Below are 18392 nucleotides of genomic sequence, written 5' to 3' on the forward strand. Positions count from 1 at the left end.
AGCTTATCTGCTAAGTAACAAGGGGCCTTTTTGTACAGTTTCTTTTCAAAACACAGCTACACTAAATTAGACCAGCAGCTCTCAACTTTTTTAGATGCAACAGGCCCCTTGTTAGCCTCAAAGCGCCTTTTGGAAAATGCCAACTTTTAGTTTTCACTCCTTTTTTTGACTACAGGTCACTGTGGGTAAAGATAGAGTAGCTGGGAGCAGCACCTCCTGGGATGCTGAAGGACTGATCCCAACTGGTTTGGGGCTTGTGGAATAGTCACGTGACTGCAACATGAGCTGCCCAAAACCAGTTAAGAGATAATCCTTGATGGAAGAGGAAGAGGGTTCTCTCTAAGCTGCTCAGAGGGTCCTTAACACATTTCCCTGCCCTAACGTGTGGACACTCCTGTTTTAAGAGCCCTTAACACATATTTACATTAATGTGTAACACTCTAAGTGATGGTTCCTAATGGTAAAGTGTTTTAGAAAAAGGAACTAACATATTAACATATATAGTACATTAATATAACCAATATTAATGATAGTGTTTTGATATTTTTTCTATACTTTCTTCTCTGTTGATCTTTTCACTTATTACTATTCAATTTCTGTAGCTTCTTTGACATATTCCCAAATGCTTTGCAGAACTACAATACCTTGTCCTTCATCATTGTAGTGTTATGGTCTTTTTAAACAGCGGGCGGAGACAAAAACCAGAAAGTTCTGAAAAGCAGAAACAACAAGAATGCTTACAATCATCCTTCACATATTTTCTCTTTTTCAGAAAGCATGCAAGGGAAAGTCTTGTTTGACTTGAACTAGAATGACTAATTTTAAATGCTGTTTCTTTCAGACTTGTTCACTTCTCATGAAATTTGATTATTGCTACTTTAATATAGAATAGACAAATTAAAATAACTTGATCAAGTCTGATTTTAGACCCAGTGTCCCTCCCTCCCGACCTGCTGCCCCATGTGTGGGACACAGGGTAACTCTGCCAGCCTGCAAGAGTAAAGCCCCGGTTGCCAATGATTTTCTTCTTTAAAGAAAAATCCATTTTTAAAGTTTGTTGACCCATTTTTTTAAGTGTGTTCGTGACCTTTTCATATATTCTTGTGACCCACTTTTGGGTTGCGACCTACTGGTTGAGAAACACCCATCTAGGGCACAGTAGATGAATGCAGGGTCCAACGATGATATAGGAGATTTTGCTTTGATCTGAAAGTGAAGAGCAGAGTCCTGAGCTCTGGGCACGTTAGGAAAAGCCTCTGGCTTCCTTTTAAGGGGAAAAAACCCTGCGGGCTTATAGACGGTCATGCAGGTGTACGGCAGCCCTTGCACCCCTCTCTGCAAACTCCTAAGTACCCGGGCAGGTGGGGCTACCCCTCAGGGTCTTTGCTCTTGCTGACCTCCCTCCCAACAGCTCTGAGCCGCAGCGGGGGGTCGGGGCGCTCCTGGGCGAGGCACGCTCCACTCAGGCGGGGAGTCGGAGCGCAACCAATCCGCTGCCTGCCGGGCCCAGCCGAATGCGCATGCGCAACATCACCCCGCGCTTCAACACGCGCCTGCACGCGGCGCAGCCCCGCCCCATTACCATGGTGACGCCAGCTGCCGGGGTTCGAGGCAGCTAACGAACCTGCAGGGCGGCGCGCCATGTCTCACCCGGTGGGCTGGACGCGGGGCCGGGGAGCGCCTGCGGCTCCCTCCCCAGCAGTCCGCCTCGCCGCGCTCCTCCTCGCCTTCCTGCTGCAGGCCGCACCCGCAGGTAGGAGCCCCTCCCCGGGGCGGGGTCGGAGCACTGAGAGGCGCCGGCGCTGCTGCTGCTCTCTGGTGGTGGTGACGTCACAGTCACCCACCAGTTTGGGCGGGGTCCGGCTGCAGGACCCTGGGGGATGGGTCTGCCCTGCCCTGCACCGGCCCTTCATCGAGGGCAGGGCAGCGCAGGGCAGTTCTGAGCTATTCTTGACTCGGGAATTGACCACAGGCTTATTCAACCGAAGGTGTGATCCTCAGACCCCCCTCCAGGTACTCATGATATTTGCAGTGCCAGGCCTGCTCTTGCCTGGATCCATTTCCTTCTAAAGCTAAGGAAACACCGCCATTTTAATAGACGTCTCATTCCTTCCCCACTCTTTGATTCATAACGGAAGGCTTTTTGGGAGCTAAGTGAGTGCTGAAAGGATGAGTTTCTGCTCTCCCAAGTTAAACTGGAAAGCTATACGTAGTCAGTCAGTTGCTAAAATGGTACCCTTTCCTCTACCCAAGGCTGTGCAGCAGCTCGTTACTACTGCACAGCAGCATCATGTGTCATGAAGCATGACGTAACATTACTGTGCAGTAGTAACGAGCTGCTGCGCAGTCAGTGTTACCACAAAGCCATGCGGGGACACCACTGGGCACACTTACAGTCCTTTGGTAATCATATATGCAAGTACTAAATGACCATGCAGTAACAACTGCACTCAGCATCTCATGTAGAGTCCACAGTGTCTTCTTTGAACTGGAGGGGGGGGGGTCTTTAAAAATAACTCCATTACATTTGGCCTGTTTGAGGCATTGGGGGGTGGGGAGGAAAGGGAAGGGGAGAGTTCTTTCATTAGAAAGTGATGGCATCTGGAACAGTGGCTTTGTTGTAGTGTCATGCAATGTACTCTAACCTTGTCTACACACTGCATTAGCAGTGGGTTTAATAGTCAGAAGAGAAAGGTCAAGGCATAATTAAAAAAAAATTGGTAATTATTTTACCATTGTTAAACTGTTATTAATGCAGTTTTAAAAAGCTGCAATCCAGCCTCCAATTTTCCCCCTTCCCCCACAGACTTTTTATATTTCTAGCAATAAGACTTCTATGACAAAATTTTAGCCGAGCAGTTTCCCTCAGCAGGCAGCTTACAAATGTCAATTGTAATTTAAATATCTGAAAACAAGGGACATACTTAAATGTAAGTTTGATTAAGTGAAACAAAGTCTAAGTCAGCAGCCTTGTTTTTGTACAATTCTTGGCTGCAGATATCTCTTTGCAGTAATTATTTCAGAAGTTAATTACTTAAGAACAGCAGCAGTTACCATAAGAACTCAATTTGGTCTTATGCCAAGACTTCCCATCATTTGTAGAACTTTCTTTGCTATATACATTCATTTAAATTATGCCAAATGAACAGTGTAGCAATACATTATTTTATTAGCCAATACAATTATTCAAAGCTCATTGTAAAGCCTATTTCCTAGCAATAACATTTTCAGATCAATTGTAATCTTTTGGTGAAATATTTTAAAGATGATTAAATTTACTATTTTAATCTTCATTCTGAGTGTCAAATTAATGAAAAATTTTAAATAAATTTGTTGGGGTTACATTATGTAACTGGTTTTTAATCATTGTACTCTTTTTGGTCTTTTAAACACAGTTGTGGTCTCATTGGAGAGCATGCATATCATTGTCCCTGTTCCCTGGAAAAGGACATCACTGATTTGGGACAGGTTAAATCTGGACAAGAGATGTAGTTCATCGTGCATTCATTACGTTTCTTTCTTTCAGCTCTGTGGGGATTCCCTCTTCAGTGAATGTTTGACCCATCCAGTTAATATGTACTGGGATAGATTCTTCCTTGGCGATACAAAATCCCCCAATCCCAAGGTTGCACAGACAGCAACTGTCAGCAGCACTGTAGCTCTGGTGTCTTTGAGGCAGAGAGGGTATGGAGGAAGTGTTGTGGAGGTGTGCAGTTTTCATGCACCCTGTTCTGCAAAGTACGAGCAGGGAATCTGTAAGTTACTTTTTTTTTTTTTTTTAGGAATCAAATTTCCAACTCCAGAGAAGAACTCAAAAACAAGTCTATAAACCTCTGGCATGTATGTTTGTGTAATATTTACACCTGTGCAAAATACCAGAAAGTTTTAAATCTACCAGAGGAGAATGCTGGCATATTCTACTGGGTCAGAACCTTAATTAGCAGGTTTATCAGGTTGAAACAGTTTTCCTAAATTATGTTTTAAGTGCATATGGAAAAAGCAATACAACAGCTTCCCTGTGGGTAGGATCAGTAGCTCTGCTTTTGACACATTTTGAAAAGGTGCTGCATATACCTTTTTCTATAACATTGTATGCAAAGCAGTAAAGAATCTGGACCTGCGTGTTTCTGTTGTACAGGAGATATCCTAAAGGTTTTATAAGGCAACTAGGCTCCTTTAATTAATTGTTTCTGAACTTCCATTTCATCTTTTAAGAAGAGATAACATTTAAAAACGTCTCCGTCTTTCAGGAGTTACGCTAATGAGGAAGAGATACTAATAAGCAATTTAAAGATAAAAATGACAGATTTTGAATCCTGTCCTTCACCATCTCCTACTTCACCTTTGCCCTTTTTGTAGTACTTCACAACCTTGTTACTTCTGTTTCATACTTTCTCCAGTTAAATTTAACATATGGTCTGTTCAGAACAAAGTTAGAGTAGAAAGAGGATTGATTGCTAGAGACTAGTATAAGAAGGGTCTCTGGGTGCATAGATGTTAGGAGGTGTGAAGAAGAATTCAAGTAAACTAGGATTCCTGAAAAAATCTGGGGACAACACTTTAAAACAAATATGGCTCAGATGTTGTCAAAAGAGGCATGCAATATGTGAGCCTAGGCTTCACAAGTAGGCACAATCACATACTTGGACATTAAAATGACTAAGCTGTACTGCAGACAACTGAAGGAACAAAAGTTCAGGTTAATTTTTAAATTACAGCATATGGTTTCATAGTGGTTCTTTTGGTCTAGATTTTCTGTCTTTGAGCTAGAACAGAAAATAATTGTAGAAATTGTGTGCGTCCTCGTATCTCCTTGCAGTAACCTACTACCAATACCTACTTTCTTCAGTTCTTTTTCTATTAGTGGTTCAAGAGCTCCATCTCTGGGTTAAAGATATTATAGAAATATTTTTCACCAGCTTTATTGCTGAAGCAGTTTAGAAGTGTTCCATTATTAATACAGTATATTAGGTTTCAGGCTTTCAATTTCTGTTGTTTTATCATTTTAGCAATACATGTTTAAAACTTTCATTGTATGACTTTTAGTAGCTTTTGACAGATACGTGATCATAGCAATATATTGCTCAGTATTTTTTTATCCTAAGTTTTTACTTTTTATTTAAGGCACTTAAATCAACATGGCATCCTGTAAAACATTAGGGAGGAAACAAAGAGGTCCCTTGGATCATCAGGTCCAGTCCTATACTTTCACAGGCAATTAAATTACCCAAGGAATCCCCGAAATGGTCATTTCAAAGTTTGAACACAATTACAATACCAGAAACGCACAGAATGCCCTATAACATGCAGTAGGTAGAAGTGGAAAGATGAGGGTACTGTTACTGTAATTACATGGAAATCATTGGCTAATATACGCTCAGAAGATCCTAAGAAAAGGACCATGCGCTGTCCTACCAAGGAGGCTAACTACTGGCCCAAACACACCGCACTTGCCAACCTGATCTAGGGGAGGGGAAAAGTACTTCTTGACCCTAGTGGGTGATTGGATTCTCCAATTTTCTGGGTACCAGCAGGATCATTGCTGGAGCCTTAGGTGTGACTGATGTCTGAATGCTTTAGAGGAAGGTGAAGCCCAGACACCACCCTCAGAAGTCAGCTGCATTTGTGGTGGCCAACAAAAGCCATGAAGCATAGATAACTGGATGTCTACCATGTTCCATAATATCAAGTTCAAGTTTCAAATGACTCGGGTTTTTTGCTGCCACTATTTGGCTTAGAAGACCAAACTTCATTCCTCTGACGGAGAGAAATCCTATTTTAATTTTCAATTTAAATTTATCCTTAACCATTTTATAGTCATTTGATCCTATGCTGATGTCTTTCAGCTTAAAAATGTCTTCACCTCACTTAATATCAACCTACAGATGTACTTGTAAACAATAATCGAATCGGTCTTTTGCTAAACCAAACAAGCCAAGTTCCTTTAAACTACTGTGATAACGAAAGGTCTTCAGTTCCCTTAACCACAGTAGTGGCATTTCTTTGAACCCAGTCCAGTTTAAGTTCACTGTTATGGAACATTGGTGACCACAACTGGCAACAGTATTTTAAAGGGGGTCTTATCAATGTCTTATACAATGGTACCAAATACCTCCTTGTCACTACAGAATGTAGTCAGCCTATTATATCTTTTGATTGCATTTGTCTTTCATTACACTGTCAACTCAGAACATCCTGTGAATGACAAATACACATAGGTGCCTCTTTCTCAGTTATCACCAGTCTGTGCACCCAGTCTTAAAGCCAAAGTCCCAAGTGTATTATTTTGGACTTCATACTGATAAACGTCATACCATTTTAATGCTCCATTCCTCAAGATGATCCAATTTTTCCTGGGCATGTTTACACAAGATGTAGAGTAGGCTACACAAGACTGCTGAGTAGACTAATTAGCTCCATATTAAATGCCTCATGTTAGGTCAAAAGAAACTAACCCTGCAGAAGGGTAGTACTTGTGTTCACAAGTACTGCCCTGCTGCAGAGTGTTTTTTGGGGTTTTGTTTTTTTGTTGTTTTTTTTTTTTTTTTTCTTTTTTTACTCTGCAGCGATGCACGTGTAGACGCAGATGCGGCTGGCTGGGGCACGAGGGTGCTTCAATGCAGGGGGCTACCAGCTGGCTAGCCCTACTTTGGAGCAATATTGTGTTTTAGGCCAGCCCATCCGCAACATGTTGAGCTGGGTTGGAGCAGCCTCGTGCTGGCAGGCTGATGCTCTGGACCCCCTGCCAGCTGGGGCTGCTCCTGTCTGGATTATGCTTTATAGATCAGAGGTAAAAAGAATTAAAAAAAATAAATAAAAAAATCTGTGTAGTCTCTGGGTGGGAATTTCAGTTGATATAAATTGGCATAATTTCACTGAGGTCAAAACATCTGCTGATAAGCACCAACTTTAAATCTGGCTCTTTTCTGTTACCCCCAAATTTTAATGAAAAATATTGACTCAAGACTGTTCGTTATTTACTGCATGACCATGTCTTATCTGTTCATACAGTTCCGCTATTGTTATTTACCTGTAATTATCTTGCCACCGTGTCACTGCAGGGTCTTAGTTACCCCAAATCTTGACAGCCAGCTTATGAAGTAGAGAAGTATTACTAGCCTTATTAAATAGATCAGAATCTGAAGCATCTGAGTCCTATTTTATACTTACATGCTTAAGCAGCAAGTATGCAGCCATGTAACAGCAATTTTTTGTCACTTACACAATTTAGATTCTATTTTAATCTGTGCTGGAATAGGATTGTCCTGCGTGTGTGTCTGCTGGAAGTAAAGTGGAGTAGTAGCATAGGGGAATTTATCCAGGGAATGGGAAATCCAGATTCAAGGCTATCCTCATCCAGGGGAGGTTTGAATTTACATCTCCAGTTTCCTAGTAAAATGCTGTAGCTATGAGGCCATAGGCTATACATTACCTAAGTCATTCTCCAGCACTTCTCTTGAAGCTGGCCCACTGTATCTTGCCTTACTATTGATTGGCTAAGAGGGATAAACAGAAGTGGAATAATGGGACATAGGCCAGGACCTAAGTTGCCCTTCTTGTATGGAGCAGCAAACATTTTAATAATCCACATTCACTCTGGCTTGTTTTACTCCCCCTGACTCCAGTGGGCCAGGTTCAATAGGAGAGTTGGAGATTATTGGGTGTAATACCTAGCTAGTGGCCAGGTGTTTAGAGCATTTTGTTGGGAAGTGGGAGATAACAGGTTCAAATTTCTTTTGGGTCAGTTGGGGCTACAAACTGCATCTCTTGCTCTCTGAGCTAGTTTCCCAGCTTATTGAGTTAAAAGGTAGAAGAGTATTCTGCTGCCTTCTAAACCCCAGGTTTATCTGCAGCTAGATTTCAGAAGGGAAATGCATGATAAGCATAAATTTAAACAGAGTATGAGTGTTAAAAATTGTTGCTTGATAAGTTCTACTTAAGTGTGGTAAAAGTGAAATAGAATTTAGCCCAAAGTGACTTGCCTGCTGTCACAGGAAAGGTAAAGATGGGAAATAAACTCATGTCTCATATTTCTCAGACAGGTGCCTCAATACCATGACCATTTTCCTTCATCAGTACTTCTATTTTACAAGTATTGTGGCCAAATTATACAGTACAGATTGGTATATGTTGTTACAGTGTTGCATATTTAAACTGTTTTAATGTTGGCTCTTAATGGTAAACTGTTAGAAAAAGGAACCAACATAATACACATATACATCTACAGACACACATATACATAGACACACGAATGATAATATAATCATGATTAATGATATTTATAGTTTTGATATTTTTCTATACTTTTTTTTTGGTTGATCTTCATATTCTTATTACTACTAATTTCTGTAGCTTCTTTAACAAGTTCCCAAATGCTTTGCAAAATTACAATATGTTGCCTTATATCAGGGTGTACAATCCTTGGCCTGTGGGTCCGATTTGACCCATAGAGCCATGCCATCCAGCCTGTGGGTATCCTCATGCATTGGGAAATTTGGTGGTGGAAGAGTGGTAGAAGCTCCGCATGGCTAGATCCAGCCTCACCCTGGCCATTGCAGTGCTTGGATTAGGTCTGGGCTCACCTCAACCTGTCTGGATTGTGCAGAGTTGCTTCTGTCCTCATCCCCACCCCCCTCACATGTCTGGATCGGGGCCAGTTTGCTCCCTGCCCCTCCCCCCTCCAAACTTCTCAATCAGGGGTGATCTGCCTCCCCTCCCCCCCCCCCATGAGGATCGGGGCCAGGTTGCTCCTCTGTCCCCTGCCCCCCCCCCCAACACCACCCCCATGCCCAAATTGGGGGGGTGCCATCACCACTGTCTCCCTCCCTTGTGCATCCAGATCAGGGCTGGGCTGCTCTTCACTCCCCACAACCCCCTGTGCATCCAGATTGAGGCTGCTGCAGTTCCATCTCTGACCCCAATCCTCATGTGTGTGGGGGGAAGACTGCACCCCTCTCCTCCCCGCAACTGGATTAGGTCTTTGCCATGCTGGCCTCATGTGCTAGATCAAGCCTATCAACTGGATTTGCCCATAGATGAACCTGACACCACCCATCCTGGCCACACAACAAAAAATTTGGGCACCACTGCCTTACATCATTGTAGGGTATGCTGTTTTCAAACAGTGGGTGGAGACAATAATGATAACATTCTGAAACTCTTTCAGGAAATATGCAAGAGACAGTATTGTCTGATTTGAACTAGAATGACTTATTTTAAATTCCTTCTCTTTCCAAAGTGTTTTTCATACCTGTGCAATTCTCATGAAATTTGAGTCTCTCTTTTGTAATCCAGAATGTAGACAAATTAAAATAACTTTAATAAGCCTGATTTTAGCTCTGAAGGGAAAGTTAAGACTCAATATTGATCCAGCATTAAGAAATCATCCAACAATAAGTGTGATATTTAAACACAGAGTTTAAGAGATTCCAAAAGACCTGTCACTCAGAAATTTTAAGAGCTTCCTATCCTACGTGGCATGCTTCATGGAGGGAGACTAATAGTAACTCCATATATACAGTCAAGTTCAGTTTTATATTTAAAGTTAGTCTCTTTGTTAGATATATGTACTATATCCTCTTTAGAGACTTACACTGAGTATTTAAGTATATTATGATTTTCTGAGAATTTACAAGTAGGTCTATTAGTTTATGACCTAAAATTAATTAAAATCTGGGTCCTTTAAGAACTCCAGGATTTGTGTCAGTCTTTTCTTTATTCAAATGAACTTAAGAATAGAATAGTACATGATCAGTATACACTTACTAGTTTGAGAGCTAGCCTCTAAAAAACTATTTTATCTGTACTGAGTCTGCTCTACCCCATGGCTGAAGGGAGAGAGTAGAATTTTCTCTGCAGTTGATGCTGTTGTACTCAGCATGGCAACCGAGAAAAGTGGGATTGGCTCTCCTGTATTCTTGGGCATTTTGCTTGCTTGCTGATTTTTTTTAGGCAGCACAGAACTAGCTTGATTGAAAGACAGGAGAGAGAAGAGTTTCACCTAGAATACAATTTTAAATTGGAGGCACCCGTCTATAACTTTTCTGAATTTAGTGGCATTTCATTTCCAAAACTTATTATTCATACTGTGCTCCTGTGTAATATGTAAGAATGTACTTAAATGTTAAGTATGTGCTTATGTCATTCAGAGTAAAGATGTCTATATCATTGTCTTGTTCATTTCATTCAGATTGCCTTAATGGAGGGTTACTTTTATACAAGAACTTATAAAAAGAGTGCCTCCTATCTATTGGTGAACAAATCTTGGAAGCTTTTACATTAACCTGTAGCTCAGTGCTTGCTTTCTTGGTAATTTTAAGTCTCTGCTTTAATATCAGAATATATTTTATATTTTAACAGTTAATTCTTCAGAGAGGTTCTCAAGAAGTATCAATGAAAAATCCAAGGACATGAAAATAGTGGGATCAACTACATTTCCTGGTATTCATATTTTAAATTTTAATGTTAATTGTGTAAACTGTCACTTTTATAAATGGTTTTGTCATTGTGCTATCAGGCTCACTCAAGACCACAATATGCAAACTGTAAATTGATTACAGCTATGAACTGCTCCATTTACTCACTCTTAATATCTTTCCTTTTAGTATGTAACATTCTTAATTGATAAACTTTGTTCTTCGTCATAGTTGTTGTTTAAAGTGATATTGGTGAAATGTTTCAGTAAAATATAATAAAATGATTTTTCAGTGACAGTACTTTAAAATGCTTGAAAAAGTAGAACATTTGTTTTCTATTAGAGAAGCTTCATCAGAACATCGTTCAAAAGAATTTTTCTCCCATATGTTATATGGTATAAAGGTCATAGTATGCCACATGATGTGTTCAGGGATAACAGCTAGTGTTTCTCCAAGGACTCAGAGGATGAACAGTGGACTAGAAAGTCTACCACTCTTTACTGGGTTACAGAACGCTTTCCTCACAGGGTTAGGCCAGCTGGGTGGATTATTACAAAATAGTTTGAAGGTCATATTCTTACAATGCTCAGCCCCTATCTTTTGGATAACCTAGTTCTGTAGGTAGCATTACACTGTTGCTGTGATTCATATAACCCATCCAAAGAGCCAGCTGCAACTGTTTAAAGTATAGGCCTAGTGTCCATGCAGAGATAATGGGAGCAAGGTTTTTGAACCTATGCAGAACCAGTCATAATTTAACTACAAGGGTCTTTCTTCAAGAGAAAAATTGGTATATCAGATACCCAGTGTCCTGCAACAGCTTTGAAAAACTGCTCTCTCTGAAGTTACAGAACATGAAACATCAAACTTTTTCTATACATGTGGCATTTGGACTTCAGTGTCTGTTATATTCCAACAAAATTTTTGTTAAAATAATAAACATTACATGTGCGTTTCAGTGACATCCAGATAACTCTAAAATATAGTTATTGATTTCCATTACCATGTAATAAACCAAATGTTGAAAAAAATCTGAAATATGCTATTCCAGCCTATTCCTTGGTGTTGTGTAGTACTTATGTTAGCAACTGTCTACCACCAATTTCATACTGATCACCCCATCTTAACTTAGGTTTATACAAATAAATTATAGGAATAGTGGAATTCACCACAAATTGTAATGGAATATACCTAATGCAATTCACCTCCACAATTTCCCCATCAATGCCCTGCCCCCAACTGTGATTAGCTAACAGCACAGTCATTACCAAGTCTATTTATAACATATTTTAAAATAAAATTAAATATTGTTGGATATTCTTATAATAACAATTATATATATGTATGACTAAAAGTTAGGCCCCTGGCACATTTTATGTTTCTGGCATAATTAAGGTGTTAATTGCACTAGGAATAGCAACTGGCCACATATACACAAAATTTTTAGTGCCAAAATCACAAACAAGCCACAAAGGTATTACTTGAAAAAACACACAATATCTTTGTGGCTGGTTTGCATGGCACCATAATTTGAACATATGGCATGCCATGCAGGGACTACTTCAGAGCTCAAGCTCAAGGCTAGTCCTGATCAGCTGGTGGGGATGGATGTGGGACTCAAGCCCCAAGGGTATCCCTGCCAGCTAGTGTCAGATTGAGGTGGACCTGGGGCTTGAACCCTGGGCTGTCCTGATCAGCTGCTTATCAGCCAGCAGGGACCACCCCACAGTTTGAATCCTAGGGTGGTCCCTGCCAGTGGATGGGAGATTGGGATGGCTGTGGTGCTCAAGCCCGGAGGCAGTCCCAGTCTGACAATCAGCTGACTCTAGGCCAGCTCTGGGGACTACAGATGGGCTGGAATGGCCCCACAGTCCCTGGAGCTAGCTGGCAATCAGCTGGTTGTCAGGCACCCAACCTGCTGGTGCAGGGGGAGCCTGGGATTGTGAGCCCAAGCTCCCTGTACACTGGCAGAACTGGTGTGATTGGGATATGTTCTCCAATCCTAGCACTTACACCTACCATGCAACACATGCATGGCTGGTACGAGTATGGGATCCGATTCCCAATCCCATTGTGCCTTTAAGTAAATATCTGTCAAGGGCCCAAAGGAGCCAGAAACAAAATCCTTCATCCAGCTGTAATAAGATAGTCACACCTCTTTGCAAAGCACTGCTATAATCCAGACTGGTCTAAAGGGAGTCAGCATTGGGGATTTTTTCAGAATAGTTTATGGGCTGAAGATCAGAAAAACAGCCTGGTTGGGAATTATTTAAAATTATGTAAGTGTGTGTTACAAACAATTTTAGTTTCAGAAAAATTTCATTAATGACCTTTGTTGGGAAAGTATTTCAGGTTTTGGACAGAATGTCTAGTTAGAGACAAACCTGAGAAGAATAAAGAAAAGCCAGTTGCATGGTGTTTGGGCCACTTTGAAGTTTTGGGCCCTGGTATGATTCAAGTGTTAATGATGCCATGAGTAGTAACAGTGACACATGTTAATCTGTGGAATAAGAATATAGCAAGTGAGCCACAGAGATGTTCCTTGTTACATATTATATTTAGCACATGTTATATTTAGATCCCAGTAAGCAAGCATTAATTCAACTTTGCTGATCAGTTGTACAGTAATGTTTACTAGGATCTAAATATAGATTGTCGTACTACACAGGGTCTTGAACCACGTCTGGTAATATCCCAGGGCTGATTCTCAGTCTCAGCCTTGGAACTTTTCAAGTTCAAGGCTCTGGTGCTGTGTCAGGTCTGGAAGCAACACCAGCATAGCAGAGCATGAGAGCCTGTCCCAGCCCCCATGCAACACCGAAGACTTGAACCAGCAAATCTCCATTGGAGTGGGGGGTTGAGTGGGAACCCCACAAACAACTGTTTATCTGGCTCACAGCCTTCTTACCACACTGGAGCCTTGCCTGTTCAAGGCTCTGGTTTAGTAAGGAGGCTAGGAGCCGGACAGACAGCTTTATCAGGCCCCCACCTCTGCACTGCACTGGAGTCCTCTCCTGATTGCATTACCTCCATGGAGCAGTTGGGCCTTAACTTAATACATGTTATAAAATACAGTCTGGAGATGCACCTTGCTAGAAAGGGCCTAACTTTAAAACTCAATATGAACTCTGTATTTGGTGGGGGAGAAATGTCTGCCATTATTTTTAATTAAAACATGAAGTCCATCTTTCCTGTTTTTCACAGAAAGCATATGGCATTTTGTTTAGATCAATGTTAAAGTAATTCTTCACTGCCAATGTTGAAGTATCTTAAGGCTTCGATTCTAACAAGCATCTATTTCTGTGTAAAGCATATGCTGTTAAAATAGACATGCTAATAAGCAGTTTGTAAGCTGCTGTGGGAGATTCTGGGCAGACCACAGCAGGGTATGTTGGTCAAGCTGATAGAGCTGACCAATTTAATTTTTGCTGCTGGCTTGGGCCCTGAACAGTAGGTCCTTGGCGATTGCTTCTGCTGCAGCCAGGCCACCCCAGGCTTGTCAGCAAAGGAAAACAAACAAATGAAGTTAAACAAATAAACTATCACTTAGCTGTCTTCCAGGAGTTCTCCCAGGCTTCAACTTCTGGTTGTCTCTTATCTTTCAAAGGTTTTGCAGAGCCTACTGGCTTGTGCAAACAAAACAAACCAAGCAAGCAAGCAAGCAAACAAACAAACAAATGAACAGAAGAGAGCCCTACTCTCCTCCCTTTGGCCCTCCCAGTGGCTGCTTAACCCACGGCAGCTACAGGCAACCTGCTCCAAGTAGGTGCAGCCCTTTGAGGCTGCTTTCAGCATCTTTTATCCTTCCACTTGTGGGCCCAGGTGACTAACTCTCTCTCACTCGCCACACCTGTGCAGGCTCCCTTGTGGGGAGACTCGCTACATCCCAGGATATGGTTCCCTAGCTTTCACAAGTCCTTCCAGGTGTGGGGCTGCTTAGACTCCCCACCACCCCTAGTAACAGGGCAGGGTTAGGGTTACACAGCTGAAAAAGCATATTATACAATGCTTTTGGCATTTGGTTCTGGGGTTTTGATTCTAATAGTAGGTGGCTGATTCTATTGTGTGAGATTATAATAACTGATGGGCACTGTCTTGATCTCCACTAAGCAAAAAGCTACACTATTTTGCCTCATAAACAGGTTAGGAGTTGTTTTTGAGGCCTCTGGCATATCTTAAAATAATGTCGTGATAGGATCTTATCTCCAAAATTGCACATACTGCCATGCCACATGCATAGCAGGATATGCAATTGTTAAAATCAGAGACCAATCCCAATCATGCCATTATTTTACAGGCAACTTGCAACCCATTTGGGGTTAGCAAGGTTCCCCTCCAGGGGAGGCTCCCCCCACCTAGAGAGTTTAACCTTCCCCTGCTCCCAACAGCCCAGCTGGTTACAAACAGGACCAGCTGGTCATCTGCCTGGCCCTGCAGCCCCCTTGGAAGCTGTGGACCAGCTCGCTGTCCTCCGCAGTGACTTATATGTTGAACCATAAAGGAAACAAAGCAAAACACTGGGGAATCCTGCAAGAGAGACCCTCTTGGATGAATTTCAAGATACATTCCATTCTTCCAAGGACAGCATGGTGAAATATGCTGCAGTTCTTACAGAAAGTAAAAGCATGGTGTAAACAGAAGAAATTGAGAGGTTATAATTGAAAAGAATATTTAGTAAAATGAGAAAAAAATATCCCCAAACTTCTAAAGGCAAGAGCATGTCTTTAGTATTTCTTTTTTTGGTGATGGAGACTGTAGGGCAACCCCAAAATCAGAATCCCACTGAGGTTATGCTTAAAAAAAAAAGACTGCACTTTATTAGCTTATTTTTGTAGTACAGACATTTTATGTTGCCTAAGAAATATTTGCTACTGATGATCATATAATGTATTTTCAGTCAAAGTCTATGTCAAGTTGAATCATGACAGTCCCCGTATTTTATGTGTGACAAATCGGCTACGGGTTTCAGAACTGATTGATCCAATATTCCAGTGGCATGGACCAAATGGTGACATGGTTGCAGGTAGATACTTGATCTTTTTTTCCTTTCCTTTATTTGTGTAGGTGATAAATGCAACCTATGAAATGCAATTTAGAATAGTTGTGATGCTCCTACTGCTCTTTTAAATTTGGGTAACAGTATATCACTTAAGATGCAAAGGTACAGCATAACAGCAAAAAATAAATCTTAAGAGGAATTAGATTTTTGTGCATCTGTTGTACATGTGTATGCATACAACATATTATATAGTACATACTATTTTACATAGATACCCATCTGTTGAGATCCTCACTTTTACTGGGTGCACCTGCACACGCGCTTTACTGTGGAGTAGACCAATTAGCTCCGCAGTAAAGCATCACTGTCACACTTGCACTTGTATTAGGGTGCAGTAAACTAAAATTCAAACACAAACTTAGCACTCTGGCTATAACTTAAATCTAATCCCCCTGGCTGTCTACCCCACATCTCTGTTCATTCTGGACTTCAGTCCCCTACTAGACCTCAGCTCCTTGCTTGCTGTTCTCAGGCTTGGTGGGGTCTCAGTCAGTCATCCAGCAACAGCCATCTCGCAGCAGGGATCTTTCCCTTTTTGCCTCCAGGGCTAGAGTGACTGCCTTGGCTCAAGCCCTGTGTTTATGTCCCCAGGCCCTGTCCCTTTCTGGTTAGGTGACTTCCATGAGCTGGCTACAGGTGTTATCTAATTATGCTTGCTGATAGGTCTGTAGCCTGCAGTGGCTGATCTAGCTGTTGTAGTAGTACTTTGCCTCTTGTGCAGGGCTCTTATAGTACGACTGAGAAATCACCAACACTCTGATAGGCTTCTTGCTGCCCACCCAAATCCTGTCTCATAGCCTATAGCCTATAAATCCCTAGTGGCCAGCTCTCCTACAGCCCTTTATGTGCAGTCTCTCCTCACCTGGAGTTTCATCCAGAATGTTTCCCCCCTGAAAGTAACAGGAGCCCTAGGTTAGTCACTCAATTTCCAGTACTCTTCCCACAAGAATGACTTTAGCTCTTGCTTCCTCTCATGTTGTACCATCTTTGTAGTGGGGTGTACCCAGTTTCCTGGCAGCTGGAATCAGGCAAGGGTTTTGCTCTGTTATTGCAAGGGAGTCTGCAGAGCAAACTGAGATGTGTGCACAGAGGTCCACTCTGCCTTACTGTCAGCCCTGCAAACTTCTCACTCTTCAGATCTCAGCATTCAAGTATCAATACAAGTGGCTCTGGGCAAGCTTTTCTACCAGGAGACCAAACCTGGAAGAACTGTCCCACATAATTTGAATGTGTATATGCAGCATATATTGCAGGAGATGTCTGTTAGCTTTTTGGTGTGAGAGTACAGGCAGCCTGGAGCTGTCTCCAGCCACCCCAAGCAGGTGCTCCTGGGGTTTGAGGGGCCCAATCCTGAGCACCCCAGGCATTCCCATGCAGGATCAGGCCCCTGTAGCCTGGGAGCACCTGCATGGCTTTCACCTAGTACAGAGACAGGCCTAGGGGGAAACCCAGCTTTCCCTGTCTACAGAGACATGCCCTGGAGATCGCTCTGGGGTATGTCTCTGCAAGTGGGGAACACGTCCATTGTCCCTCAGGATTAATGTGTGGACAGTGTGAGACATATTTTGCCCAGTGAAGGGGATCAGCTGTGCTAAGGCACAGCCCAGGTACTTTTTTATATCCAGGCTCCGATTTATGTTACACTGATCTACATCTGAAGTACTTCTTTTGTTTTCAGTTCAAAGTGTAATTAACTGAGAATCTGATCCTTAAAGAGGTTTTGTTAGAGATTCAGAGGCTGTAAGCAAATGCTTCACTGCTATAGAGCAGATCTTGGTATTTATGAATCTCATTCAGGAGTTGAAAGTTCTTTTAATACCTCAAAGCAGTTTAACTGGATTTAATTATTTTTAATTTGAATTATTAAATATTAATTTAATTGTTTTGAATGATTTTATTCCACGTGTTTAGCTGTGAAACATATTTTTCCTAATGCAATTTTTAGTAGTGAAATGGTAATAGTATTTTACTTTACATTTCAGGCAATGAGAATTAACATAAATATTTCTGTGATCAGGTCTTCTGAAAATCCAAACTGATAATTTGGCTTTCAGATGACCTGTTCTACAAAAAATCCAATCATCTTGACATGCCCTTAAGGAAAGAATCTCACCTTATCTATTCATTTGCAAGTCGTCTTCTACCTCACACAGCAGACAAGGTTCCTTGGGTGAATTTGATATCTTTTATTAGACTAACCCAAATGGTTGGAGAATAGTTATTAAGCAAGCTTTCGGGTTCAGAAACCCTTCGTCAGGCTAAGGAAGCTGCAGCAGTTGGTGTATGCTCTTCCTGGATGGAATGAAAGGAAGAGCACACACCTTTTTACCTTGTCTGCCTATATCCTTAGACCAACACGGCTACAACCTAAACCCCTACCTCACACAGCAGGCATTTTGAGACTGTACTGCAGAAAAAAAAATTAAACTCTTCTTTAAATTAATTTTATCTTCTGTTGTGAATATGGAAGAGAGAGAAAGGGAAGTAAGGACCTTATCTGTGAAAATAGTATACAGTGAAATATAATCAGAAATACTTGTCTCACTGCACAGAATATCTGCTCAACTTTTTATGAAGCAAAAGAAATTAATATAGCAAAATTGATTATTTGAATTTAAAAGCTTATTAACAATCTCAACAAAGTTTTAAATTTTAAAGTTACGCTAATGTTCCAATAATTCATTGGAATTATTCCAGTGCATCTTATCAAGGAAGTAATTTAACTTGCGAGCTACCTGAAGTCAGGAGCCATGGCCTGCTGTGGAATTCAGGAAATTCAGGCCGTGGAATTTCAACCCGTAGCCAATGGCAGTGGCCATTGGTGGTGAGCTTGGCTCACCATAGCCCTGGACCTCTCCCATGGACCCACTGCTACCACTGGATCCCTCCCACCACCTCCAGATCCACTGCTGCTGCTG

General features: G+C 41.6%; 1 protein-coding gene across 1 annotated transcript in view; it reads left to right on the forward strand.

Moving 5' to 3' along the window:
- The first annotated feature begins 1676 nt into the window (after window positions 1–1676).
- Window positions 1677–18392, forward strand: part of ZPBP (zona pellucida binding protein) — a 59050-nt gene continuing 42334 nt past the window's right edge. Inside the window, exons 1-4 of the mRNA XM_059728593.1 lie at window positions 1677–1753; window positions 3783–3840; window positions 10360–10440; window positions 15313–15438. Coding sequence (XP_059584576.1) covers window positions 10410–10440; window positions 15313–15438 — 157 coding nt within the window. The 5' untranslated portion in view covers window positions 1677–1753; window positions 3783–3840; window positions 10360–10409. The remainder of the gene's footprint in view (window positions 1754–3782; window positions 3841–10359; window positions 10441–15312; window positions 15439–18392) is intronic.

Source organism: Alligator mississippiensis, chromosome 5, assembly GCF_030867095.1.
Source record: "Alligator mississippiensis isolate rAllMis1 chromosome 5, rAllMis1, whole genome shotgun sequence".
Taxonomy (NCBI): domain Eukaryota; kingdom Metazoa; phylum Chordata; order Crocodylia; family Alligatoridae; genus Alligator; species Alligator mississippiensis.